The sequence below is a fragment of the Hipposideros armiger genome, unplaced genomic scaffold, assembly GCF_001890085.2.
Source record: "Hipposideros armiger isolate ML-2016 unplaced genomic scaffold, ASM189008v1 scaffold_23, whole genome shotgun sequence".
Taxonomy (NCBI): Eukaryota; Metazoa; Chordata; class Mammalia; order Chiroptera; family Hipposideridae; genus Hipposideros; species Hipposideros armiger.
This window is the reverse complement of record NW_017731373.1, coordinates 2,675,365-2,702,574: the sequence shown is the minus strand read 5'-3', so window position 1 is coordinate 2,702,574 and position 27,210 is coordinate 2,675,365. Positions and strand designations below refer to the sequence as shown.

The 27,210-nt window shown below is 38.0% G+C and overlaps 1 protein-coding gene across 3 annotated transcripts in view; it reads right to left on the bottom strand.

Annotated features, from left to right (window-relative positions):
* Nucleotides 1-4,827: 4,827 nt before the first annotated feature.
* Nucleotides 4,828-27,210, bottom strand: part of PLCL1 (phospholipase C like 1 (inactive)) — a 407,944-nt gene continuing 385,561 nt past the window's right edge. For all 3 annotated transcript variants that reach the window (XM_019635632.1, XM_019635634.1, XM_019635633.1), the window contains exon 6: nt 4,828-5,324. In XM_019635632.1, the coding sequence (XP_019491177.1) occupies nt 5,142-5,324 (183 nt within the window). In that variant the 3' untranslated portion in view covers nt 4,828-5,141. The remainder of the gene's footprint in view (nt 5,325-27,210) is intronic.

Below are 27,210 nucleotides of genomic sequence, written 5' to 3'. Positions count from 1 at the left end.
ATCAAAACATTATTAAGCAGTAATATTGGGTTGTCAGAAAAGTCATGACTCATTTTTTGCACCGAAAAAGATTAAAAAAATACGTCATGACTTTTCTGACAACCCAATAATTAAGATAGTGCAGTAATGTTACCAGGGCAGACTAGACCAATGGAACCAACTCCATATTCCAGAAATAGACACACACATACATGGATACTTCATTTTTTTTTACAAGGGTGGCACTACAGAGTCATGAACAAAGGATGTTTTTACAATAAATGGGCCAGGTCAGCTGATTATCTATGTTGGGGAAAAAATGACAATGGACTGCTACCTTACACTATACACAAAAATCAATTCTAGGGGGGAATTGTAGATTTAATGTGAAAAATAAACCAAGAAGGCTACTAGCATTATTTTTGTGAGCGCAGATAGGCAAAGATGTTGTAACATTAACCATAAGGACAAAAATCATAACTTGAATTAAATTGGGGACCTCTACATCAAAAGACATCAGCAACACATAGGACAAGGTTAAACACAGGGTTAAGATTCTTACTAAGTAAATGCCTCTTTAAAATAAATAATAAAAAGATAAAAATTTACCATCCCACCCAACAATGATCACAACACAAAAACAGACATTCTATAAGAGATTATTACAGCTAATAAACGTAACAATGTGTGCTCAATATCACTAGAGAGTAAAGATAAAGAGAAATAAGATTTTTTAAAAAAGATTTTATTGGGGAATTGAGGAAGGGGATCAGCCAAGTTGTTGTCCTTCAGTCTTAGTTGAGGAGGTTGCAGCTAGCTCAGCTCCAAGTCCAGTCGCTATCCAGCCACTGGTCGGCAGCTCGCGGCAGCTCAGCTAAAGGTGCCGTGTTCAATCTTAGTTGCGGGTGGGCGTAGCCCACTGTCCCATGTGGGAGTCAACAGGAAACCTTGCTGTTAGGAGCACACGCTCTCACCAGCTGAGCCCTCCTGCCACCTGTTGGCAGCTCAGAGGCAGCTCAGCGCGAGTGCAGCTCACTGGCCCATGTGGGAATCGAACTGGTGACCCTGTTGCTTAGAGCTCATGATCTTAGCCAACTGAGCCACTACACCGGCCCCAGAAATAAGATTTTTTAACCTAGTAGACTGGCAAAGATGAAAATTAAAAAAATTATTAGCCAAGATTTGAGTATTCTCATAAATTCCTGGTGGGAATTTAAATGGACAAGTTTTCTGGAAACTATTTGGCAATGTATCTTAAAACCCCTACAAAATATATATATTCTTTGACACCATAATTCCACTTCCAGAACTTTATCCTAAAGAAAAAGTTGAACCACCTTGCAAAAATGGATTTTCATCACTACAATGCTTACATAACAAGAAATTAGGAGAGAAAAAAATATTAATAGGGGATTGGTAAAATATGTTATGATAATCTACATAATAAGATGCTAAATCATTATTATAAACAATTATTTGGATCAAGGATTGCTACCTAAGATGTCCACTGGGGCAGGACGTAACATAAATGAGTGAAGAGGCTCTTTGGCAAACTGGACAGCACATGCAACTTTGGGAGAGAACAGCTCCAATTTATTGATGCCAAGTAGGAAGGGGCGGGGGTGGAAAGGAGGGTTGCTCCTAGTGTTGTCAGAATACCCAATATTTTAAAAGAAGTAGAAAATTGAATTTTTTATGTGAAATCTCCTGATTTTTAAAAGTATCTATTGTTAAAATTTTTCTGAAAAAGATTCAGTAGCTAAATAAAATACATTATTTGTGAAAACTCTAGTGTATATACATAGACAGAGGCTGCCAAAAAATGTATATACATTTTAAGAAAGAAAAAACTGTATTAAAATTGTAATACTCAATATATACTAGTAACAAAAGATGAATACAAGCCACATTTGACTTCTGCAATTACAAGAGGTGCTCAAAGTGGTTACCATCAGTGTAATTTTAATACAGTTTTTTCCTTCTTAAAATGTGCATACATTTTTTTTGGCACCCTCTGTATTTATCGACATAGAAACATATCCATGATATATTTTTATTGTTGTAAAAAAGCCTGTTACAAAACAGTTTAGGTAATATGATCTCATATTTGTTAAAAATGAAAGCATAATTTGCATGTATGTATTGGGTTGTTTGAAAAGTCATGACACATTTTTGCAATGAAAGAAAAAATACGTCATGACTTTTCTGACAACCCAATATAAACTCTAAAAAGTATCTGAAGGGGTATAAATCTAAATGTTAGTAGTGGGCAATTTTCATCTTTTATACGTTTCTCTATTTTTGCATTTTTATATTAATTATTATTATTTTCTTATCAGAAAATATGATAAAGTTATTTTCAATTGTGGTTACAAAGGAAAGAGTTAATCATTTACTTTAAATTTTTGAGACCTAAATTACAAATCAAAATAACTGAATAAATATTCTTGCACATAAACTCAGAGAGAACAGAATTAAAAGTCAGTTCTTCCATTTGCCATGTCAGTGGCCTTGGGCTTTCTCACCTATAAAATGTCAGTGATAATACCTTCCATCTCTGCCTCAAATCCCCGGTAATGTAAAAATTAATAAACAAAAATAGAATTAATATCTACCATACTACCTTCCTTGAATCACCAAAAGCTAAGTGTGGAAGGGTGATTTTGTACTGCAGTTCAAGTCTGAAAAGGAGACAGACACTCATAGAATGTAATAATGTAAAAAGTTTTTGTTTGTTTATTTTGTTATTGCATCCAGAGGCAAGACCACTCCCAATATCTAAAGCTACTTTCTGCCCCACACCTTGCTCCTTATCTAGCAATGATACCCAATGCAATGGAGCAGAGAATAGCTGACAATTCATTGCCAGAAGTAGCATTCGATGAGGTGGGATTCATATCATGTTGTCAAGAATATTTGGGTAGGTCCTAAGTATGGGTCGAGCTTCAGGACAAATGGAATAAACTAGGAAAGCCACTTTCAAGGGTTAGATTTGACCTTCAAGTATAGAAATAAATAAATATTTGTTGAGAGTTTGGCACCCTCTATTTCTCTTCCCTGTTCTCTGTATCACTAATAAAGGCATGGATTTCTCCAAGTGGAATTCAGAGAGTTGAAGATGTCCACAGGTGAAACCAAGCAAATAGCGTGTGTAACGTGGGCTTCGTTTCTGTCTATATCACTTCATTTTCATCACAAGGGCCTTAGGTACACGCATTCCCCTATTCCTTCTACCATGCAGGTTAAGTATAATGGAGTAGAAAGAAATGTTTTCAGGCTATTGTAATACCATTGGAAATCTACCTTAAAATGAGCTCAGGTAATCCCCCAAGTACCTGGTTAACTTCTCCCAAGTGTCTGTTTATTGGATTGATTTCTCCTTAATCCAAGGAGGATTATATCTGGCCTATGGACATACCACAACCTTTGAGATATTTTTGATATAATAACCCATTTACATCATCATTCCCTTTTCAATTAATTCACAATAAAAGAGAAGAATAAAAGTGTTGTTTCATATCTTTACTCGTTCAGTAATGTGCAACATGAACATAATAGTGTTAAGAAGTCAGAAATAACTTAACACGATAGCTATAGAAGATGTTTGTTTATATTTGCAAAATTTCAACAATTATCTTCCCTAGGTTCCCCCAAATTAGCATATTTGTTCATCAAATTAATTAAGAAGCTTTTCAAAATAAAAGCAATGTTTTAAATAAATATATTTTCATAACCATAGAACATTTAGTTCTGTTGGAGGTAACAAACATATTACACTCAAGTACTTTATGAAAATATTAGGGCAAAAATGATCTAGATGCAATTGTAAATGTACCCTAATTAGTCATTTGCTTCTTTTTTATGTTTTTATGCATGTGTTAAAATTATGTCATAGGCATTTTATAATCAATTAGTTCTTAAATCATCATAAAGATGTTATCTGACTCACAGAATTTGTATCAGCTCAACATGATGATATGATAATGTTTAAACAATGTGTTTACATTTAAATTTAGTATTCTAAATTAAATGCTATCAAAGCCAAGACCCCCTAACTGTGCATGTCTGCTATAGAAAATGAATGCTAGACTCCCAGTTTGGAAGAATGAAATCTTCCTACAAACCTCAACCTTGAAATTTCATAACTGAATAATACTGTCATATCAAAGTCCTAATTACAAAAGAGCTTGTACTGTTTTTCAGAGTACCGCGTAGGTGGGTTTAAATTTACTTATGATCAGCTTTACAACTGAAATCATATCTGTTTAGTAAACACTACAGAAAACTTTCTAAAAATTGGTTTTATTTAACAAATATTTTAAAGAGTTCACTAACTGAAGAAATTACTTTGCCGATCTTTCCAGAAATTTTAATCAGTTGTTTACCTTTCATTCATTTTTATTTCTACTGTGATTGTTAGGAATTTTTCTAATCTATATTTTATCTATCAAAACATCTATACATTGGTAAATTTGGCTTCCTTCAACAATAAGCTGTTAACATCTCTAATTAATGACAAAGGTAGAGAGGTAAAGTTAAACACAGCCACAGGTTATAGCGAGTGATCTTTAGAATTTTAGATTAACAAATTTTTCCCAAAATGATACAGTAATAACTTACTAAATGAAGAATGCTACACAGAATAGATTTTAACTGGATCTCAACCTCTCTGTCTGTCTCTCTCTCTCTCTCTCTCTCTCTCTCTCTCTCTCTCTCTCTCTCCCTCTTTTTGTCTCTTACTCTCTCTCTGTCTCTCTGTCTCTCTGTCTCTCTGTCTCTCTCNCTCTTTTTGTCTCTTACTCTCTCTCTGTCTCTCTGTCTCTCTGTCTCTCTGTCTCTCTCTCTCTCTCTCTCTGTCTGTCTTTCTCTCACACACTCACACACACACACACACACACACACACACACACACACTTCCACCCACATCCATACATAGGTGTGTACACACATCTCAGAATTTAAAACACTGCTACTTAACATTTTAACTTAGATAAATTAACTTATGTGAAAATACTGACATTGTGAAAATATCTGTATATGTCCAACATTCCATAGAGGGCATCTTTTTGTGAATGTCTAAAATCCTTAAAGAAAGAAAACCAGAAAGAACACACAGTCTTCGACAGGAAGGACGTGGACATGTCGATACTGCTCCGTCCGGATCACAGCTTCCCGTTCTCCTCACTGCTCTCCTTCTCCTCTATGGCTTCCAGGCCGCGCTTGCCCTTGGTCTCGGCGCTGCTGCTGGCGGCCTTGCTAAGTGCACACGACAAGCACGCCAGCTGGATCTGCTTCATGTTTTCTAGAGCTTCATTCTTTGCGTTCTTTAACAGATCTCCTTGGCCCTACAAACAGGTAAAAATATACACCAAAGAAGAAAGTTATGGGCCAAGCACATCCTGAGTGACTACTGCTGTCAGGAAATAGACCCAGACCTGAGAACTGTTTTCCAGGGTTTAGCCCAGTGTTCTTTTCTAGCATTATTGAGGGTCTTTGCTCTTTGAGGCTTCCCAGTTGGCTCTGTGGTTGCCAGCAGCCCCTTGCGATTCCTGTAGTAGGAACAGCCACGGGGGGACCCTCCTCTGAATGTGCCAAGGACAGCCAGCCCGCCCATCACCATGGTCTGAGACTTTGCACACCGCTGCAGCTCCTGTCCCACCTGGGCCAGGCATTCCTAGGCTTGGGAGAAAACAAAGAAAGAAACTGCTTCAAGAACTGAAAATTAAATCAGCCCTTCAGTGTACAAGACCTTAATAAGTGAAACATCTTCTGTAAAGTAAATCGTATACCTTTATGCTTGGTGAACTTGTTTTTTCTATATTGGCTTATCCTTGCAATCTGCCTTTTAATAAATTACTAGTTACCCACATTTCTTGTCTTTTCTATCATCCTGAGGACAACATTCCCATCTGGCTGATGGAGAAAGAGAGGCTCCAGAGGCTCAGCATGTCAATCGAAACCAAAAGCAAATGAGGATCACAGGAAATCATCAGCTGTTAGTTACATCAGGACCCGAGGAAGATCTTTTCCCATTGTTTTTATTTCTTATTTTAGTTCATCATTATAATGACCAAGTGTATACACTGACACTGGCCAGGGGCCTGAAGAACCAAGCGTGGGGAAGCCGGAACATATGTCCACAGTGTACAGACTCCTCTCCATTCTCACAGCAATGCCTGAGAGTGTGACCCAGAAACTGCGAAGGACCACAGGGGAGGCTGTGGAGGCGACACTGGTTGCTGGAGAGTTCCTCTACAAAGCAGAGAACCGGAGAAAGGATAAGGCACCTATTTTATGCAAGGTACTTCATGAGACATTGTTTTGTCACTTTAATTTGATGAATATTTTTCCATAGAGTGTATGAGGAACCCAGTATTTAAAAAAAATGTCCTGGAATATTTAATTCATCAAAATCTATACAGACACTCACCAATTCTATTGAGATGTTGGAAAAGTCATGACACAGTTTTGCAATGAAAAGCATAGGAAAAATACGTCATGACTTTTCCGACAACCCAATATCTACTATAATAATAGCGAAATCCTTCTAATAACAGCCTTTCACTAAATGGATGATAAGTAGGGCTTTGCCTAATAGTTTTGTTAAAGTAAACTTAATCCAGTCACCTCCATCATGGAATGGGATTTTAGAAGTAGACTTGGAAGTTGTATAGTCTACCTTCTCATGAAGAGAAAAGGAGCTGAGCTTGATAAGGTTAAATGACTGACCCAACATCACAGCCAGTTCGTGACTGAGCTGGGACTGAAGCCCAGGTCTTCTGCCTTGGGGGTCAGTGCCCTGTTCTTCACATCATGTTTATAATTTAGACTAAGGCTGAAGACGAGAGAACAAACACTAGAGAACAGATAGAGATGAGTTTTCTAACAAAAAAAACATTCACTGCACCAGCAGAGTGTGGGGAGTCAGTTCTTAACAGTGTAGACATAATGAGCTTCCTCTGGAGACTGAAAAACGAAGTCACATCCACCTTGAAAAATGCAATTCTTAAGTAATAATAACACAACATATAGTTACTTAGGGCAGGCATTCTTCTTTGTGCTTTACATGTATGTCCATTCATTCACTTGTCACAGCATCCCTATGAGATTGGCACTCTTCTTATTCTCAGTCTATGGATGAAGAAAAAACTTAGGCAGAGTGGTCACCTTTCCCAGAGTTGCGGAGCTGGTGAGTGGTAGAACTGGGTTTAAGTCAAGCCCAGCTGTTGGCTCCAGAGCCTGTAGTCTTTAACCATGATATGGCATCTCTTGCAGGCAAGCTGTGCTCTTGCTACAAAGCACATTAAAGCCTCTTTATCATTGTGACCCATGGAAACAACACAGATAAAAAGAAAATCATTACCCATGCGGCACAGTCTGATAGAACTTAGAGACGGAATCTAGAGAGTCGGGAAGATAGGGTATGCCGAGAACACGGACAACAGTCAGAGTATCTTAGTTTTGCTTTTAACGCAACAACTTCTTCCAGGGCCATTCTTTCATCTGTAAAAATGAAAATACCCTTCTGCCTTCCTCACAGTTCTAAAGATTAAATAAAATATGTTGAAAAGCTGTTTGAGATTTAACTATTCACTAGTAACCCATGCTATAAGGGGATATGAAAAGCAGTTAGCATAGTCTACTATTATAATAAATATCTTGGTGCTGTGCATATTTTATTTTATTCATTTATTTATTAGAGATTTTATTGGGAAATTGCGGGAGGGGAACAGACAAGTTGCTGTCATTTTGTTCTTCATTCTAGTTGTGGAGGATGTTGCTTCACTGGCCCATGTTGGTATTATCATTGTGCTCTTCCCAGGTGAGGTGAGGCAGCTGATCGCTGGCCATTGGATGGCCACTCACAACAGCTCACAGTGGCTCACGGCAGCTCACGAAATCTCACGCCAGCTGCCGGCCAGCCCCACTGCAGCCTACGCCATGACCAGCGACTCATGGCAGCCCAGCTCCAGGTCCAGCTGTTGTTCACCATCTTAGCTGTAGAGGGCGCAGCATCACTGGCCCTCATGTGGGATATGAACCAGGGCCCTGCTGCTCAGAGTTGGCGTCCCAAGCCAACTCTTAACCAACACACCACTCAGCTGGCCCTGTACTGTGTATATTTGAATATAAATTTTACTAACTTGTTTAAAATGCATCTACAAGAGTCTGTTTTACAAAGATATGTGTATTTGCCAATGGAAGGATTCCTTTGAAAAACCAAGCTGCATTAATATTAGAGATTATACCCACACTCATTTTCAGAGTATTACTTTTAAAATCTCCCTTTTCTTTTAATTTTGAAATTTTCATCAAGCATTTTAAAAGCATTAACAAAAGAAAAATTGGCATCTTCCCTCATTGCAAGAGAACAGTGAAACATTAAAAAATATGAAGCTTGATACTTCTAACACAGCATGTTCTCACATCCTTTTCCTGCAGCAGGTTATAACACATATCTAATTTATCAATCAGAATATTATCTCATCAGTCTGAGAGGTGGCATCCAGGCCTTAGTGGCAGGCGGTGCCAGTTCTGGTAAATAGAATTCAGTCTCTCTAGGAAACAATGGTCAACTGCAGAAAACAGTTTGTGCCAGTGATAACCAGGAGACAACACATCCAGACTGAACAATACAGGCAGAAAAAAAAAAAACCAGAAAGAGAAATTAAACTGTTAACTAATAGAAGAAGAAAAAATAAAAGACTAAGTTATGAGGAGCTTACATTGAAACACTTACATAAAAATTTTGTTTTCTATTTTTTCAAGTAGGAGGGATAGAGGTCATCTTTCCATTCTGTGGTTCAAGGAATCAACTCCTCGAGTCCTCCTGGTTAAGGTACCAGAACCATAAAAGATTCATTCCAGGAAAAATCGCAGCGAGGGTGAAGTTTATTGTTAACAACCCCCATCCTGGCATTCATTTTCAGTTCTGACTTTTTCCTATTTTATGTGTACTCATTTCTTTCTCCTGACCAACAAGCACACCTCTCTCTACACTGTTACACTTCTCAAACTCCTAAGTAGCCAGCTTACACCATATCTCCTCCCTCAAACTATCACTTTCCTGTGTATCATTTCCTACAAGACGTATCAGATATTCAGATCAGCTAAACCACTTAAAGGTATTCCTGTATAGCATGCATTTAGGAGTATTGTAACAGGCATTTCTAAAGAATATGTTCAAAAATTCTCAAACAGATGTCTTGGGAGAGGAGGAGAAAGGAGAGAAACCCAGGAGACTAATTTTACTTGGTGGTGTATAAATTGAAACATGTCTTCGATACTGAAATAAGTCTGAGATTGTTATGGCCTGAAATGTAAAACTGATGTACACTTTGATCATTAAAAACTCAACCTGGAAGAAATGTCAAGCTGCTGTCAAAGTTCCAACATTCTAGCAATTTCATGGGAATTTGTAGTTTCTCTTTTGTGTTACTAGGGATGCTTCAGGGGGGAAAAAACGAGAAAGACTGCTTTCACCCAGAGGAAAGTAAGAGTAACAGAGGGCACCTCAGGCAGACTGATGCTGATGGGACAGCAGGACTATCAAAAGTCTCAAGAGCAACGGGCCGCCAATTCAGCCTCCACAGTTATTTGGCTTCTGAATGTCAGAGTCCATGGAAATCCCAACACATTTAAAAAGTAACACTTGGAATTATAGAAAACCATAGAGAGATCACTATAACTATTTTAAATCTAAAAATTAGTAATGATTAATGAATTTTTTAAAAGAGACATTAGGCATTCATAATCAAATCCTTCCAATTGCATTACATTGCAATTAAAATACATTATCTAGAAACCAAGAAATATCTGATGCAATTTAGATTGTTGTACCATATGATCAGAATTTTTATTAATAATAATTTTATTACTGAAAATCAAATATCATAACACTAAACAGAAGTTAGCATTTATTGAATGCTGAATATACTAAGTGCAAACAAATTTGCACACATTACCTCATTATATCATAATCATAAAAGGGGCTGGAATCTAAATGTAAGTTATTATTAGTTATATATCTCTAAGTTATCTATTAATAATATATTTTATTATCTAGCAAAAGACATTAAGGACTTTTGTTTTCCCTGTTCTTGCTAAGAAATGTAGTTTCTCCCACTGTTTGAAAATAGTCTGGGCTACCATCTGGCAGAGTAACTTACAAAAGCTATCCATGGCTCCTTCATATCCATTTTTCCCATGAACTGCACTATCCCTTGTGATATTAGTGCATAGACGAGCCAAAGAACATCTTAACTAGTGTCCTTGTCACATGTGAAGGAAATGCGTGGGTTGTCTCAGAGCACACCACAAATATTTAAAGCAGCTAATTGAGACTCTGGGAATGCACAGACCCTCACATGTACACAATAACACACATAAACAAATGCAGCTTTGTCTCCAAGTGAATTTGTACGGCTATTTTTCAGCACACACTCAATGGCAGACTGATTTCCTGATATTCTTTCCATGTGAGAGTCCACACCCACAGCTAGAGTCACCTACGGATAATGCTACAGTAAAAGCTGACCACAGACAACATTGTGGAACTAGAGCTCTTTATTTGTTCCAGCTACTATTTGGTGGACAAGGCCATCCTGTGGTGGGCTGTGTAGTACTATTATCTTACTAGTTCAAAAATCATGCTTTGGGGAAATCTCTGTATTATCTGAAGAGGTTAAATATTTTACTCTAAAGAGATAAAAACCACTATTACAATGTCCTTCATTTGAGAAATTAAAATAGCAGATCAAAAATGTGTTGGTGTCATGATAGATACATTTCTCTTGGTGTTACATTTCTGGAATATTGGGTAAAACTACGCAAAGATGACCCAGAATTCTTGCTCTTCAGAATGAAAGCTTAGCCATCTAGGGAATGTATACAAGATGTTAACAAGTGTTATAGGGCACAAAGGTGTAGCCATTAGAGGATTATGTACAGAATACTTTAACTGCACAAAAATAAAAGTTTTTATTGCATCTAGTTATCAACACTCAGATTTGTTGTTATTTGAAATCTTAGCAACAAAATGTTTCAACTGCATTCTACTCATCACTTAAAAAGTTGAATTTTTACTCTATGAACCCTCAAGAATTATGGACAAAAAACTGTATAGTTCTGGTCTAAGACTATTGGCTTAATGGAGCTTTTTATGTTACTCTTCTGAAACTTTGAACTCAAAACAAATTAAACACTGCTTTTCAAAACTTTATTACATAATGCAATTACATTATTTTATTTTTATAGGAACAGAAAGGGAATTATATTGGACATGTTCATCTGAGCCATTAGATTATATAATTTTATATAAAGTTCAGCTTTTTATATTAGTTTTGTGACCAATACCTTTTAGTATTAGTCATAAACTCAATTAATCAAATGTTTCTGAAGACTATGGAAACAGAACTTAAATAAGTCTTTTTAATACCCGAGAATCTAGTTCTGAAGGAAGAGTAATTTATGAAGTGTATGAGATATTTCAAAGAAATTTTAAGAGTAATTTAACACCAAAGAGAAAGCAACATTGAAAAATAAAGCAAAATGACATGTTTAATAAGCATAACCATACAAAAGTCTATAAAAAGTATGAAGTCATACTCTGTTAAAATTCAACGAAATGAAAATTATATTTGAAAGTTAAATTTGAAAGCAAGTTTTAAAGACCTGGCAAATATGATCTTTTCTGTCCACATTTCTTTCTCAAATAACATCCTGCATTGTTACCATATCTTTCTCATAAAGAAAAATCTAGACTAACTTGAATGTTGAAGGACTAAAGAACCCTATTTACTTCAAAATGGTAACTAGCTGTGTCTTAAGCAGAAAACTTTGTATTAACCATATTTTTAAAAAACAGTTTTTAATATAGAGGAGACCATTTTTTGTGACCTTGTATATATAGAATACTAGACTCTCACCAGGGAGAAAAAGTGTAATAGTCCCACAAGTGAGGAAATAAATAATGTCCATACACCCCACCAAAGTTGACAAATTTTTAAAAATACTTCACAGGACATTTTTCTTGTGACTGATAATACCAACTTCTACTTTGCAGGACACTGTGAAATGACTACCATGGATTGTCAATAATAAGAAATAAAGTTTCAAATTAAAACCAGCATCTCACTTCCCAGTTAGTTCTAGTATTACTGTATAGAATTTATACAATAAAGTACACAGAATTCCCAGAGTGAATAAATTATTTAATAATTTGGAAATAATACCATTATTCATTTAGACTTCCCTCTCAGTCACTACTTTTTCCTCATATGTTGGGCCTTTCACATAACTTGTAAAAAATTAATATAATTTACTAAAGTATTTCAATTTGTATTTTAAAGCGTTTAGTCAGACAGGGCCTAAGAAAGTTTTTCAGGACATGCGGCAATTCTTCATTATGTTGCTCTGTCATACAGTGCAGGACACCCAGCATTCCTGGCCATTCCCACTAAATGCCAGGAGAACCCTCCCAGTCACCTCCACAATCTTCCAAAAGCCCCTGAAGGAGGCAGTACTGCACCCACTAAGAACAACTAGTCTAGACTCCCTAGACGATGGTGAGCACAGATGCCATTCTCGCCCACATAGAACTTAAGTCTAGTTAGGGATACAGCCATAAGTCAAAAAGCCACAAAAATAAAGTTAAGTCTAAACACAAGTTGTACTACATATGTAAAGCGAAGGAATGTAATTCTGTGAAAACATGCAGTCTAGGGGATCAGGCAAGGTCTCCCTCTTAAGTGGCAATGATTTAAAAGGTAGAGAGGTATCTTCATTTCTTGCTTGGCACAGTATAATGAGTGAAATGTGATATGAAGATCTTTTTACACTTGCCTTGAGTCCTCAATCCTCCTGCAGTCTTATCAATACAGATATAAATAGTATGGGAGAGTGTTCTGGGAGCACACTGCCTCTATGGCACAGCACCAAAGCTTGCCTAATACACTCCATTTTTCCTTATATTTTACCTACTTAGAATTTACTTTGTTGTCTGAAATTTATACCTGAAAAAAAAATGCTAAAAATTGAAAATAATAAAGTATTCTTTAGTAACATTATTATTTTGTTCTGCTAAGTAAGAGTTCTTAAGAGTTCAAATTTTTGAGATCTGAAAGACAGCTATAATTTTTTTTATCTTTATAGATGAAGAGATGGACTCAAGAAGGCTAAATAAATATATTGCTCAGGTTCACACAGGAAACAAGTGTGAAAAAAATAACTAATAAGGCCTGCTTCCCAGGCCAATAGGTGCTTTCTATTATTCACTATGTTATTTTTCTTTGCATTTAGACACATTAAATGATATGTTGAACATGTCATCTAATAGATCGTAGAAATATAGAGAAGAAAAAATAGCTTAAGATCTATTTGGTTTAAAAAAGAAAAAAAAATCCTATGCTAGAACCCCATGAATGTCCCGGACAAAAATACTACCTTTGTACTGATATTTGATGTCTGATTTTTGCCTTCAATGTGGTAAACTTCAGAGTTTGGGAGAATTTAGTCATTTTAATCTGAACCAAAATTTTGGAAAACTGAAATACAAAAGCAGTGGTAGGAGATTCATGTGTGGAATAAGTGTGGAGAAGATGATTGGTTTTCATTTCAAAGACGTCATCATAAGCCCTAATAGATCAGCTTATGATCTATTAAAAAAAGGTTTTAAAAGTATAAAATTAATTACAGGCACCAGCTGAACATTTCAAAGGATGCTATTAATGTGAGGACTCGTTAGTTAGTTCTCAGGTCTCTGGGATACGGAATCTCCTTGCAGTGCCGATGAGCCCCTGATAACCTCCCATGTAAATTGGCTGCCCAAGATGGCAGCACACATAAGCTGAGGAGCAGAGCTGAGCTCCAGGAGTGAGGAAGAAATACATCTGATTCTAAGGAGTCCACATTTCTCTCATATAATAACAATTTGGTTTACAGTCTTGCAATTGTAACCATATTATTATTCTACAGGTGAACTTATAGTGTGATCTCCATTGTCAGATTATCTGGGTTCAAATTCTGGCTCTACCACCTCTTAGTTGTTTGACCTTGGGCAAGGTCATTCGGTGAATTAGTTCCTTCATCTATAAAATGGCTATGGTAATCGTACCTATCTCTAGACTTACTGTGAGATTACCAGAGCTAACACATGTGAATCGTTTAGAACAATGCCTAAGATATGTGGCAAACTCTAATGATTCTTAGCTATTAGTCTATAAACAGATAATTAAAAGGTTTCAATAAATGCAATGTTTCATTATAAATAATGACAGTGTTATGAATGTCTACTGTACTTTACCTTTTATACAATGTGAGGAAACAAAAAACACTTTGAAACTTGAAAAAGACAAGCTGATCAAGTAAGGGGAATAAACTGTTACTGAGAAAAAAATTCTTGATTGATCCTCCATTAGTCCTATGAAAGACCCCATAATGATTAAAATAAAAAGAGAAATAATTGCATTGATGTGGGAACTTTCGTTGGGGAACCCCAGAACATTTCATCCTCGCTGCTCCACAAGCTTATTTTCTTATTTATATTTTAGAGGTTGCAACATTGTTCAGCGTAAAACACGTAAATGATGCTCACTATTAGAACAAAAAAATTTAAACAGCTGTTTCATTTAAGCCAGATGAGAAAGTAAAAATGAACTAAAATCATCTGTCACCAAAAGAAATGAATGGCAAACATTATCTTTTGCAACAGACCCGTTATATTTCTGAAGACCCCATAAGATAGTTTCCTGCAAGGGTATTCCGGTTAAGGAACCATCTGTCTGCTTTGGGCAAATGACTGTGAGCCTAATCCACTTACAGAAAATGTCAACAAAATTGCTTTAACACCAGTGAGCTGAATAATAGAAAACCCCGAGCTAAAGTTTAAAAACATGATTCAACTGCAGAAAGCTTTATAAGTTTAGGTTTTTGTGATGATCCTGACATCCTGAAAATTCTCTTACAGACGTTTTGACAAAAGAACCATTCAATAAAACAATAAGAGTCACTGCCTGTTGTTCCCTCTGCTCTCTGCGTTTTCCTTCCCATTATTGTGACAATCTGCTTCTATGTCAACAGATCTAAGAAGAAAAGCAGAAGATTAATATCAACCTTTAGCAAGGTGACAAAGATATTAACTGCACTTCAAATGAAACTTTAATAGTAGATGGTCATCAGCACACACACAAAAAACAAATACTGTTTAAAAGTTCCAATATCTCAAATTAACTTTCCTTGGGTAATAAACGACACTGAAACCTGAATTCATACTACTAACATGAGTGCCACAAGCCAAACACAGAAGGAGCTTCTATAGAAACTTCTACTTAGCCAACTCATGCTATTCCTATTCCAAAAAGATCATATAACAGCTTGAAAGACGTAGGATGCTCCAAACCCCCAAACAGACTAAGGCTATAGAGACAGTTACTAATATGAGAAGGATATTTTTTAAATGCATGCTGATATTTGCTTGGTAAGGTTTTTTACCTTAAGAGATTACTAATTACATTGCTTAAATTACTGGCTACTTGATCCATCCAAAAGACTTAATCTGCAAAAATGCCAGAATAAAAGTGTAGATGCAATAACAACTGTCCACAATCAGAATGAATTGATCCCAGAATGCCTTCAAGCTGCTTAACCACCTCCACAGTTCTGAAAATTTCAACAACCAAGTGGCTTTTTGTGACATCTGGTCCTGTGTTGCATAACTCCAGGAACAACATTCACACTGTCTTCTATGTGCATGAAATTCCCTGCAGCCCAATGACAGCCACACTGCATCTGGTCTAGACATGTCCTTTTACCAAGGACATTCTCTGCAAAAGCATAATGCTTTGAAACAAGCTGAAACTGTCCCCTTTAGCCATACATCATGAAGTGCACAGGGCCAGCCCCTCCAATGGCCCTGTAGGCACCCTTTCACACTGACAACAGTTCTAATGTAGTGTCAGTTGCAGTGGCCAAATACCAGCAAGACTTATCAAAGGGGCAACTTTCCTGCATCCTCCATTTAATGGGCCATTGTTTTATTAATGACAGGAAGGCAGCTATCAAATGCAACATGCTACTTCTTATTAATAGTTAAATTGAGGAGCAGCCAAATTGGCTCCCTCCACAAAGGCTGTTTTGAGATTTTGTCATTAACAAGGTATTCACTGTTGATGCCCCAAATTCAGCAGAGCATTTGGTTAAACACCAGACTACTTGTTACTCCAAGAAAATGTCAAGACCTGTTTTCCTTAATCTGAAACATGTTAAATTTCAGATCTCAAACTCAAGCCATCCACAACACAAAACTACTAGCAACACATTTGCCTCAAACTTACATTTATTTTTTAAATTATGCTGCACAAAAGTTGAACTAATAGCATCTATATTTCCCAATTGCTTATAGTATGCCATGTTGGCTTAATCAACTTATCTATTCCATCTATCTATGTATATTTCACCCTAAATACTTCACACGTGTCATGAAAATAAGGACATGTTATATAACCACAATACTATTACTACCCCTAATGAAATTAACGTTCATTCAGCAATTTCATCTGATATAAAATGCATATTATTAGAACTGTCCCCAAATGTCCCCAAACAGCTTTTTTTGAAAATCCAGAATCCAATCAGGTTCATACATTACTAGCCTCTTTGAAAATAATGATCCAGTTATGTGAAGTTAGAGTAAAGGCACGAGTGACAGAAGAGTCCCTGGGGAAACAGCAAGTTCCCAGCAGTTAAGGACCACTTCCTTAAAAGACATTCATTTCCACAGCTTCACTCCCATCCACTTTGTGGATTATGCACCATTAAATCATGACATATGCTCGTCAAAACATTTCTTCTGAGTGTCAAATACCATCACTCCTACATTCTTATTTTTAAATCAACTTTATAAATACATAAGCCTGGAAAAATTCACCACACATTCACGAAATCCATTCGATTTTGCGAGCATCATGCTGACACCTCCCTAAACGCTCTTCCAATCCAGGCCTCAGATTTCTATCCAGAATAGATGACTGTGAAAATCAAACTATCAGAAACTAGTGGGAGAGAACATCCATATTCAATTCCAATATTTCAGTAGCTGATATTGTTTTAGGTCTTAGCGATGCAGACCAAACACCCCACATTTTTACAGGAACTTTAAATGAGCACCATGAACTTCATTGGCTAAGCCTATGTAATCTTGTCTACCAGAATAGACCTTTGCTAAGGAAATGAGTTCAGGCTGACCCTGGGCTGAGATGGCCCAGCTCTGTAAGAGCCTACCTTTCTGGGCACAACTGGTTGGACCAAGCGTTCACACATGTCCCAGGAGTGGCCAAGTGACCTATGAGCTATCCTCACTCCAAGCAGCCATGACAGTAATTAGTCAAGCCAATCAGAGTAACTCTCTCAGAAAGTGAGCCTGGGAATTTCAAAGAGCCTTAGTCAGTGGCCAACAGAAAGAGGTGCTAGAAAAATATACAGAGAAAATAAAGAGAGAGGGGGAGGCTGAGCCCCTTTAAGGCCGCAACACTACAAAAAAAAAACACCCCATAATTCTTGCTCCTGAGGGAGAGGGAAAGATAACACAGTCCCTTCCAGCCTGCCTGAATCGTTGTCATCTTCCAGCCTAAGGTTCTGTGAGGCTGCCCACTCTGTGCCTTCTGTTCTATCCAGGAGGTGTGTTTCCTGTATTATCACTTAGAGTGGCAAGCCTGGATGAGTCCCTGTTCCCTGTAATTCAGCCAAAAAAAAAAAAAAGTTTACCTTAATGAGAAATGACAAACCTGTTACAATTTTAAACCATTTGATTGGTTGATAACCAAGGCAACACGGAATTTAAACCATGCTTTCGTCCCAGCCAAGGCCTTCCAAGCTTCTTGGAGAGAAAGCCAGAATCAGTCAAAATGAAAGAAAGAGTAGGAGTTGTGGCTGATGTCTGCAGTGAGAAGAATGATGAACAAACGGTGAATCAGCTGTGTGACCTTGGGAATACCGCTAACTCCTGTTGGCTGCTCTGTCTCCTTCTCTATGAAATAAGAGGACAAAATGAGGCGCTCCTTGTGTTCACCTTACATACTGAAAGTCTATCGTTGACTAATTAGGGCTCGGTGTAACACTGCTGTGTTAAAATTCACCATTTAATTATTATAAGTAAGAGACACTGTCTAGTGGGAAAGAGCTGAGGAAGCAATTAAAGTATTATGATAGGAAAGCTCAGGGAACTACGGAGACACCAAGACACCTAGCCCCAGTAGGGTAGGAGAAGGAGCGAAGTCAGTTAGGCTATCCTGAGGACTTGGTACCTGAGCTAACAGATGAAGTGCCCCTGACGGAGGCAGCGTGTAAACAACAGGGTCAGGGCTCCCGGGGAGCGAGGGTACAAGACACGCCTTTGAAGCCGAAGGGACAGCCCAGGGGACTGCTCCGCATGAGAGTACAACGGGTGCTACTGAGAAACTGGAAAGAGTTCAGTGTGACTGGAGAAGCGCACGGAAGAGGAAGGCGCTAAAGCACAAAGAAGGGGAGGAAGGTGGTCACCAAAAGTTCCAGAGGGGAAATGAAGAAATGTGCAGGAGAAGCCATGGGAAACCTCGGAAGAGCTTTAAGCAGGCAGCATGGCCATGAGCAGACTTACCTTTAGAAAGGTCACCCTAGCTGGGAAGCTGCAAAAGGGAGAGCGGGGGCAGACGGGAAAGGAGATTTTTCACTGATTCCGGTGATAAATGAAGAGAACCAAGGCAATAGCGATAGGAATGAGATTTCTAGGGAGATATGTAGGAGGCTGACCTGGTAATAAATACTCAGTAATCGCTTAGAGCTGGAGATTTAGGGAAAAGGTCAAGGACAACTCCCAGTAGTCTTGCTTGGGTAACTCTGAGTTGTCATTCATTCAGTCAGGTAGGGATACCTGAGGTGTCACTGAGGGCAGGCAGGAGATGAGCACCGTTTGAGACATGCTGACCTTGCTATGGCTCACAGACCCCCACTGTGTGGTGATGCCTGGTGGGTAGTTGAGAGGGCGGGGTGGCAAGTGGAGGTCATCTAGAGATAAGGAGAGACACAGGAACCACAGATGTACACATTTGGGACTTGACAGCATAGAGAGGGCACCAAAAGTCATCTGCATGGACAGTATGACCCAGAGAGAAAAGATGAAGTAAAAAGAGAAGAGAGCCTAGGCTAGAGTCCTAAGGAGCACCAGCATTCAACAGAAGAATGGAGGAAGGAAGGGTAACCTGCAGAAACTCCTGGGACGAAAGTCAGAAGTGTAAGAAGAAGACCACGCACGAGAGGGTGGTGCCCCAGAAATCAAGCGAAGTGGTGATGCAGGGAGGGAGGGATCCACCAGGTAGAATGTTTCCAAGCAGTCAAAGAATACTGGGTTGTCGGAAAAGTCAGGACATATTTTTTCTATGGTTTTCGTTGCAAAAATGCGTCATGACTTTTCTGACAGCCCAATATAAAGGCTGGAAAGTGTTCAGAAGATTTCCTGACAAGGTGATGGGTGACCTTGGTGAGAACGATTTAATGGAGTGTCAGGGGAAGAAGACAAATGAAAGTTGGCTAAGGAGGGTGGGAGGTAAGGAAGTGGATACAGTCAGTGTAAACAACCTTGTTAAGAAGTTCGGCTGTGTAGGCGGGAGAGGTAGGAAGCGGGGAGCTGGAGGGGAGCTGAAAGTCTTCTAAAAAAGCCCTTTGATATGAATAAACACAGTTAGGCTGAACAATGAATTGTGAAAGGAAAAAGACAACATATAAAACAGAAGAACTAAAAGCCTCTCCTTGGATTGATTGTTCTTTTCACTTGATTTTTTTAATATCCTAAAGTTTTTTCTCCTTCTTTCAGAGCCCTATTTTTTGTATGAAGTCAGAAAGCTACTCATCAATTAAACATGTAAGACATATTAACTTAAATATATAAGTAAATCTACCTAAATTTAAAAGTAAAAAAGCAGGGATTTCATATGGCCTATGCATTTATGACGACTTCCAGAAAAATTGAGAATTTTCATGTTGTCCACCAGGTGGCTCCCCTGTTTGGGGCTTACCCAGGGAGTTCTTGTCTATCCACAAATAGTTTGTGCTCCAATGGTTAGAAATGGCCTTCTAAAATCATTTATTTGGTTTATTCCTCTGCTTCCTTGTAGATTTGCACCTCGATCATTCTAAGTACATAAAGGTGACTTCGAATAAATTCTGCAAACTTACAAATAATCAAAAAATAGTAACATATCATCAACATACATAAAGAAGCATTTAAATTAGAAGTGAACACAATATACACACATTTTCAGATGGAAAATACCTTAGCAAAATCTGAAATAATCATGTCTCTTAAAAGACAAAAAAAAATCTAGCTGCCTGCTTTCACAATTTGGTGAAACAAACAAACAAAAAAAAAGGTAACTAACAAGTCCAATAAAGCTTATTTTCTATAATAAAAAATAAATAGGTTAACATATCAATGCTTCTATATATAAGGCAGTATCTTTATACTTGCAGTGTAAAAGTTTTAACAACCCAATCTAATATGATGTGAAGTTCTCATGTTTAAGTAATCTGTTGATAGTTATAAGACATAAGGATCTTTCCTTTACTTGACAGGGCTTATTAGTATGATTTAATGTACAGAAAAAGTTATCGTTATGCATTTATGAGTATTCACAATAAGGAAGATATGTGAGTTGAAGGGCAATTTGAAAGATCTACACAGAGATACTACCCTTTGCCCCTCTGCCATCCTGCTGTGCCTGAAATGCCCACCAGAAATAAAAAGGGAGAGAGACAAGGTCAGTTTTACAACCATGGGTGCACAAAGGGACTAAAAACACACACTCACTCACTCACTCACTCTCCTAGCTAAAACAAGCTCCTCGCACTTGCCAGCCTTCTTAGAAAACAACTCTATCGGTTTTTTCAGTTGCTAATACTGCAGAATGAATGTTAGCACCTCAGATGTGGAATCCAAATGAAAAGGAGAAAAGGGCCAAGATAGGGACGGCTCCCTCCAGGCAGCCAGCCCATGGCTGGAGGCAGCAGGTCATTTTACCTCTGCTTTTTCCATCTTTCCTCATGTTCTGAGAAGCTTGAAGGACAAAAATATATCCAAAAGATTAGCCACTGAGCAAAATCACCTCAGACAGCGCGGATAACCGTAGGATATTTGGAGTACTGCCGAGGAACACAGTTCTGGAGCATGGGGGTAAGTGGAAACCTGTACTAGAAGAATGAACATGTCATTAAAGAAAATGACCTACTTACCAAGGTGAGGAACCTCACTAGAGACAAATTAAAGGAATTGTGTATACCTAGACAGGATTTTAAAACTGCTTTACCCTAGAGGCTTGAGAAGCTATATTCCTCAAAGGAAAATATCTGTTTATCAATATTTGTTTATTTCATATGCTGATGTGTGTTGTGCTGCTTAACTATAAATTTACATAACGTCTATTCAGAACAAACACTGAAACATTCCAACTATCTCCTAGCAGGATCCCATGGGCCACCCTTCCTTACTCTTTAACTTTCCATATTTATGTGTTCAAACAGCTAGGCTGACACCTGCCAGAGATGTTTCAGTATAGAGGGAAATCAATGGATCCTGGCGGCTGTCTCAGCTCCCTGCAAAGGATGACCTTTAGGAGTGGCAGCAAAAGCATATCCCTCACCAGGATGTATTATTTTTTAATCCTCAGCTTCAGGTTGCATATTTTAATAAAGTCTTCCACTAATGTCAACTTCAAGGGTATTAATCCTCCACAGCTGATTCCTTTCTTCTCTACCCACGTATTATCATCTTCTTTTTTTCTCTTGGACTTGGAAAAACAGCGATTGGCTGTAATGAAGCTGAGATTAATTCTCTCAGCTGTGGAGAGTCCAAATGCTGCTACAATATTTTCAAGTTAACAGTCTCCAACACTCCTTATATTTGTAAGCCACAGGATGTGTATTGTATATAGTCAGGTGTTTCTTTTTGAATAAAAGGAAAAAAATAGAGAAAAATCCCCAGTTACTACAGATAAATTGCTCATAAGTACAAAAATGAACACTCAAAGAATGCAAAACCTCCGTATTCATATACTAAGAGAAAAGGGAGCTTAAAATCAAGTCCCATTCCTCATTTTGAAGACCAGACTAAGGGCTGTACTGTGGCCTGCATCCAAAAGTGGACCATATATCTCCTAGTCTCTAAGGCATCAACAGTTAAGAATTCTCTTATTTTACTTCATAATCCGGGATAATTCTACAGCACAGTGTTCACCAAAGAAGCTTTCTGTAATTTGAACTCTTCTGTATCTCTGCTGTTCCATATGACAGTCACAGCCACATGTGGCTGCTGAGCATGTGACATGTGACTAGTGGCCATGAGGAACTGAATAGATCATTTTATTTAACTTTAATTGTTTTTATTTCAATAGACATCTTGTGGCTAGTGTTCTCCACATTGGACAGCACTGGCTAAACAATGGTGCTAATCTTTGGCAATACCATGAGTTAAGTTAAATAGTTTGCACTCTCTCTACCCTCTTTCCTAACATAGCACTTGTCACAATTACAATTTCATGAAATGATTATGGCTTGCACCTTTTAACGTCTTTATGTCCCACAAAAGCACATATTTCTGAGCGCAATGGCTGCCTCTGTCATGTGCACAGCTGGCCCCCCAACAGCTAGCACAGGGGATCCAAAGCATTTTGCTGAATGAAAGAATAAATTGGGCCCCACGGGATACACATTCACCTCAACCTAGAATTGCCCCGGGCCTTTCTCATCCACCCCCAGCAAAATCTCATTTTCCAACTTTTTAATTCTGGCAAGAAATAGTCAACTCGCCCCAAAACCAGGCAATCTTTTCATAACCAATATATTGCCTCCTACCTCTCACTCAGGCTCTTTTTAACAAGAGAATTTTCTGAAAGAATAAAACCCAAAGGGCAGGGGCCGGCCAAATGGCTCAGTTGGTTAAGAGCTCGCTCAAGAGTTTGAGCTCTGAGCAACAGCGGTTCGAGTCCTGGCCCAAGCTGAGCTGCCGCTGAGCTGCCAACAGGTGGCAGGATGGCTCAGCTAAAAAAACAAACAAAAAAACAAACAAAGGGCTGACAATGATACTAATTGCAATTTCAAGGTCAAGTAGAGTGATAACAAGTAAATCTGGGTGAAGCAGGAGCCAGTGGAGTAATAAGTGATGTATTTGGTGGGAGATGGACTTGGTGGAATTCTTCTAATCACATCACTAAGGAGACTGTTCTATCTGCCCACATCGAGAACAAATCATCCACTTTACATAAAAATGCACTCTAATTAAATTATAGTTTTCAGCCAATGATCAATAGAAATTGGGGAAGGAGGACTCCTAACAGGTTTTATATTAGAAAACTCCTTAGACTTTAGCTCTCAATCTTTCTCTTCCTGAGTCACTGCTATGGACTAAATGTTTGTGTTCCTCCAAAATGCATATGTTGAAGTCTTAATCCCAGTGTGAGGGTATTTGGAGGTGAAGCTTTGGGGAAGTAATTAGGTTTGGAGGTTATGGGGGTGGAGCCCCCATGATGGGATTGGTGCGCTTGCAAATGGACACAGAGACTTGAGCTCACTATCTCTCCACTATGTGAGGAAACCAGGAAGAAGGTTCTCCCCAGAACCTGACCTGCTGACACCCTGTCTCAGACTTCCCAGACTCCAGAACTGTGAGAAATAAATGTTTGTTGCTTCAGCCACCCAGTCTGTGGTATTCTTGTTAGAGCAGCTCAAACTAAGGCAATCACTATATTAGTTTGCTAGGGCTGCCATAACAAAGTACCACAAACTGGGTGGACTAAACAACAGAAATTTATTCTCACACTTTTGTAGGCTAGAAGTCCAAGGTCAAGGTGTGGACAGGGGTGGTTTCTTCTGAGGTGTCTCATCTTGTCTTGGAGATTATCATCTTCTCCCTTTCATGGTCTTTCTTCAGTGTGTCTATGTTTAATCTCCTCTTCTTATAAGGACACCAGTCCTATTGGATTAAGGCCCACCCTAAATGACTTTATTTTAACTTAATTACCTCTGTGAAGACCCTATCTCCAAAAAAGTCACATTCTGAAATACTGGGGTTAGGGTTTCAACGTATGAATTTGAGGGGGACAAAATCCAACCCATAACAGTCATCCTGTTCTAACCTGTATCTCAGGTTAACTTATTAACTACATCGAACCATAATGGGAACCTCTGTGTTTAAAATCTTGGCATAGTTTGCCTATTGTATTATGAATAACAAACCCTTCTCTGACCATCCAAATACTCCCTTGCATTTACATATTTGTAAGTTTAGGATTTGAATTATTGTTAAAAGTATGAATTTACTGTTGTCAATACTATTTTTCATATATTATACATGAAATAGCCATGTCACAAGTGGGGCAGTCTTGTCATACTATGGACAAGGACCCAGGTCCACACTGCCTAGGTTTCAGTTCTGGCTCTGCTACTCATTAGCCAGTTGACCTGTTAAAGGTGAGCTATTACCTAACCTTTCTGTCTCTCAGTTTTCTCATGTACCATTATATGATTATATTATAAATAGTAATAGTACCTATATCACGTGGTTGTCAATAGAATTAAATGATTTAATAAGTAGGTAAGCCCTGGTAACACTGTCTAGCAGAAAACAACCATTTTACAACTGGTAGCTATTATTTGTTGTCCTTGCTAAAGTACATTATGTATTAAGAAAAATATTTGAAAGAGAATCAAATTCATCAATTCCAATCAATCATATGCTTGATTCAAGTTTTACAGCGAATATTCTGATTTTCCCTAAAATGTCCCATTTCTTCCTGGTGTACACAAGTTGGTTTTCAATAATTCTCTGAGTATTTTTGTTAAAAATAATGATGATCTCAAGATCAGAGTGTAACTAAGACCAATGAGAGAGATTTGCCTGTTTGGGACATAAGTGAATTCTGGGAAGGAAAGCAAACTCTCAAGGTATTTTCATATATTTATAGCACTAGGTATATGATGAGCTCCTGTTAAATACTTAAAAAGGGACAGTGATGAAGATAGTGATGATTCACAAATGGAGGAAGAGAACTCAAGGATGAAAATTCCCCAGAGTTTATAAAAAGATCATATAAAAAATTCTAAAGTGCAGTCACTTGGATTGTTAATAATATCTCAAACATACTGGAAAAAGACAAGAAACCCAAATAGAATTAAAGTATCTCTTTTCAGTCTTCTTATAAGCAATAATGACTAAAGTCTTATTGCACTAGGAAAACATTTTTTTAATATTCTTTTCTAGGTTTATATTCAAATAATTCGATTCAGCAAATACATCTTGAGCATATACCATGTTTTGCTTCTATTGTAATAATAAAAAATTGAATGTGGCACTAAAGTTATAAAATGTAGACTAGGGATACCAGGAAGTATGTAAAATATGTATCAGTGGACATCAGAGACTCCTCAAGGGTGAGAAGCCACTGACATCAGGGGTAGACGGCTAGCCCGAGACATCGAGAATGGCTGAATACCTACATCATTAATACTGAACTTAAAACAGTCATTTGTTTGTCTTTATCTGCCTGCTAATAATATTAGTCATATTGATAGTTATACTTGTTCTTTAGGCTTCTCTCCAAACCTGTACTTACATAGCTCAACTGTTGTCAATTGCTGAAGGTATATAAAATAACTTTTATACTATCAATAAAAAATAATAAATATATAAAATATATATTTAGAATATTTGTATACATACACATACACTGCACGAATGGAGGAAAATGGCTGAAGCAGGGATCTGGAAACCTGTGCGCCTCCATAAAAACCCTGAGAATAGTCACTAGTTGCCTGACAGACAAAATATGGGTACCCAGAGGATGAAAAAAATAAAGGTGGGCATTAGGATATCTCACAGAAAAAGTTAAAACCAAATTACCAGTCTAGTACACGTGGGCGCCTGCCTATATTCTGTGATGGCAGAATACCAGAATACCCTAAAAGGAAAAGATGAGTCTACGTAAGAATAGCCAGAAGATAAAACTGAAACTTCCCAGAGGCAGAAGGAGGAAGTGAACAAAAGGTGAACCCCATGAGAAAATGAAGCTCCCAAGCACAGCAGAAATACTCATCTTCCCAAGTGGCACAGAGGCATTAAATGGTGACACTGGACACCATGACCATGGATGTTAAAACCAGACTTTGGAGTCACGCAGATCAAAGTTTGCACCCAGCTCCACTGCTTACTAGTGAGTTATGTTATCTTGAACAAATTGCTTAGCTTCCGGAATCCTCTCTTTTCTCAGTTTAAGCACGGCACCATGCTAAGGCATAGTCCTCCCTGAAGGAGCGAGAAAAGACAATCATTACAATATAGTGAGTCAGGGTGGGGAACATAGGAATAAAATTGTGCATAAACTATAGATGCAGCAGTAAAAAGGAGTTTGATGATCTGGTTTTGATGAGAACTGGCACAGACAGAACAGAGCAGGGCAAGCTGCCCTGGAAAGGTAACGGGTAACTCATGTGCTGGGTTTGAGCGACGAGGAGGAGCTGGTCAGTTGGCTGAGAAGGGATAGAACATTACAATAGGCATCCTGAAACTGCCAGATATGTTCCGAGAAGCACAGGACTGTGGGAGCATGGGAGCATGAAATATGAAGGTTCAGAGCTAAGCAAAGGCCTCGTCACGGAGGCCCTTCTATCCAGACCAGGAACTTGGAATTATGTCCTATAGCTGACAGACAAACATCAAAAGATTTCTCTCATTCAAGTCTACCTGAGCTATCAAAAAGGTCGGTTGGTTTGTTTTTCAATCCTCTTCAGTGAATTTAGAGCATTTTTTTCTGAAGATTAAAAGAGTTTAATTAAATTTTCCCTCACAAGAAGGTTGTATTAGACTTGAATGGGGATTGGATATTATTTTCCAAGTGTCTTCTGTTTCTATGACCTGGAGTTATAAACCAATCAACTATGTTTCGTTGTCCAAACCAATCAAGGTTAAGATCTAGCTAAGCTAGAGACGAAATTTTCCTCATCTGATGTACAAAGCACTCCGGATTCTTGAGCTTCTTCACCATGCTTCAATATACAAATACATGGCAGGTTCACAGCAAGACCCACCACTGCACATAGATCCTTTTGAAATTGCTAAGACTTCTAATACATGTAAAGCTTGGTAGGGAAAATCACTGTAGTAGACAATAATTAGAATTAATATAAGTAATAAGTACTTAAAGACGCTCCCCCAAA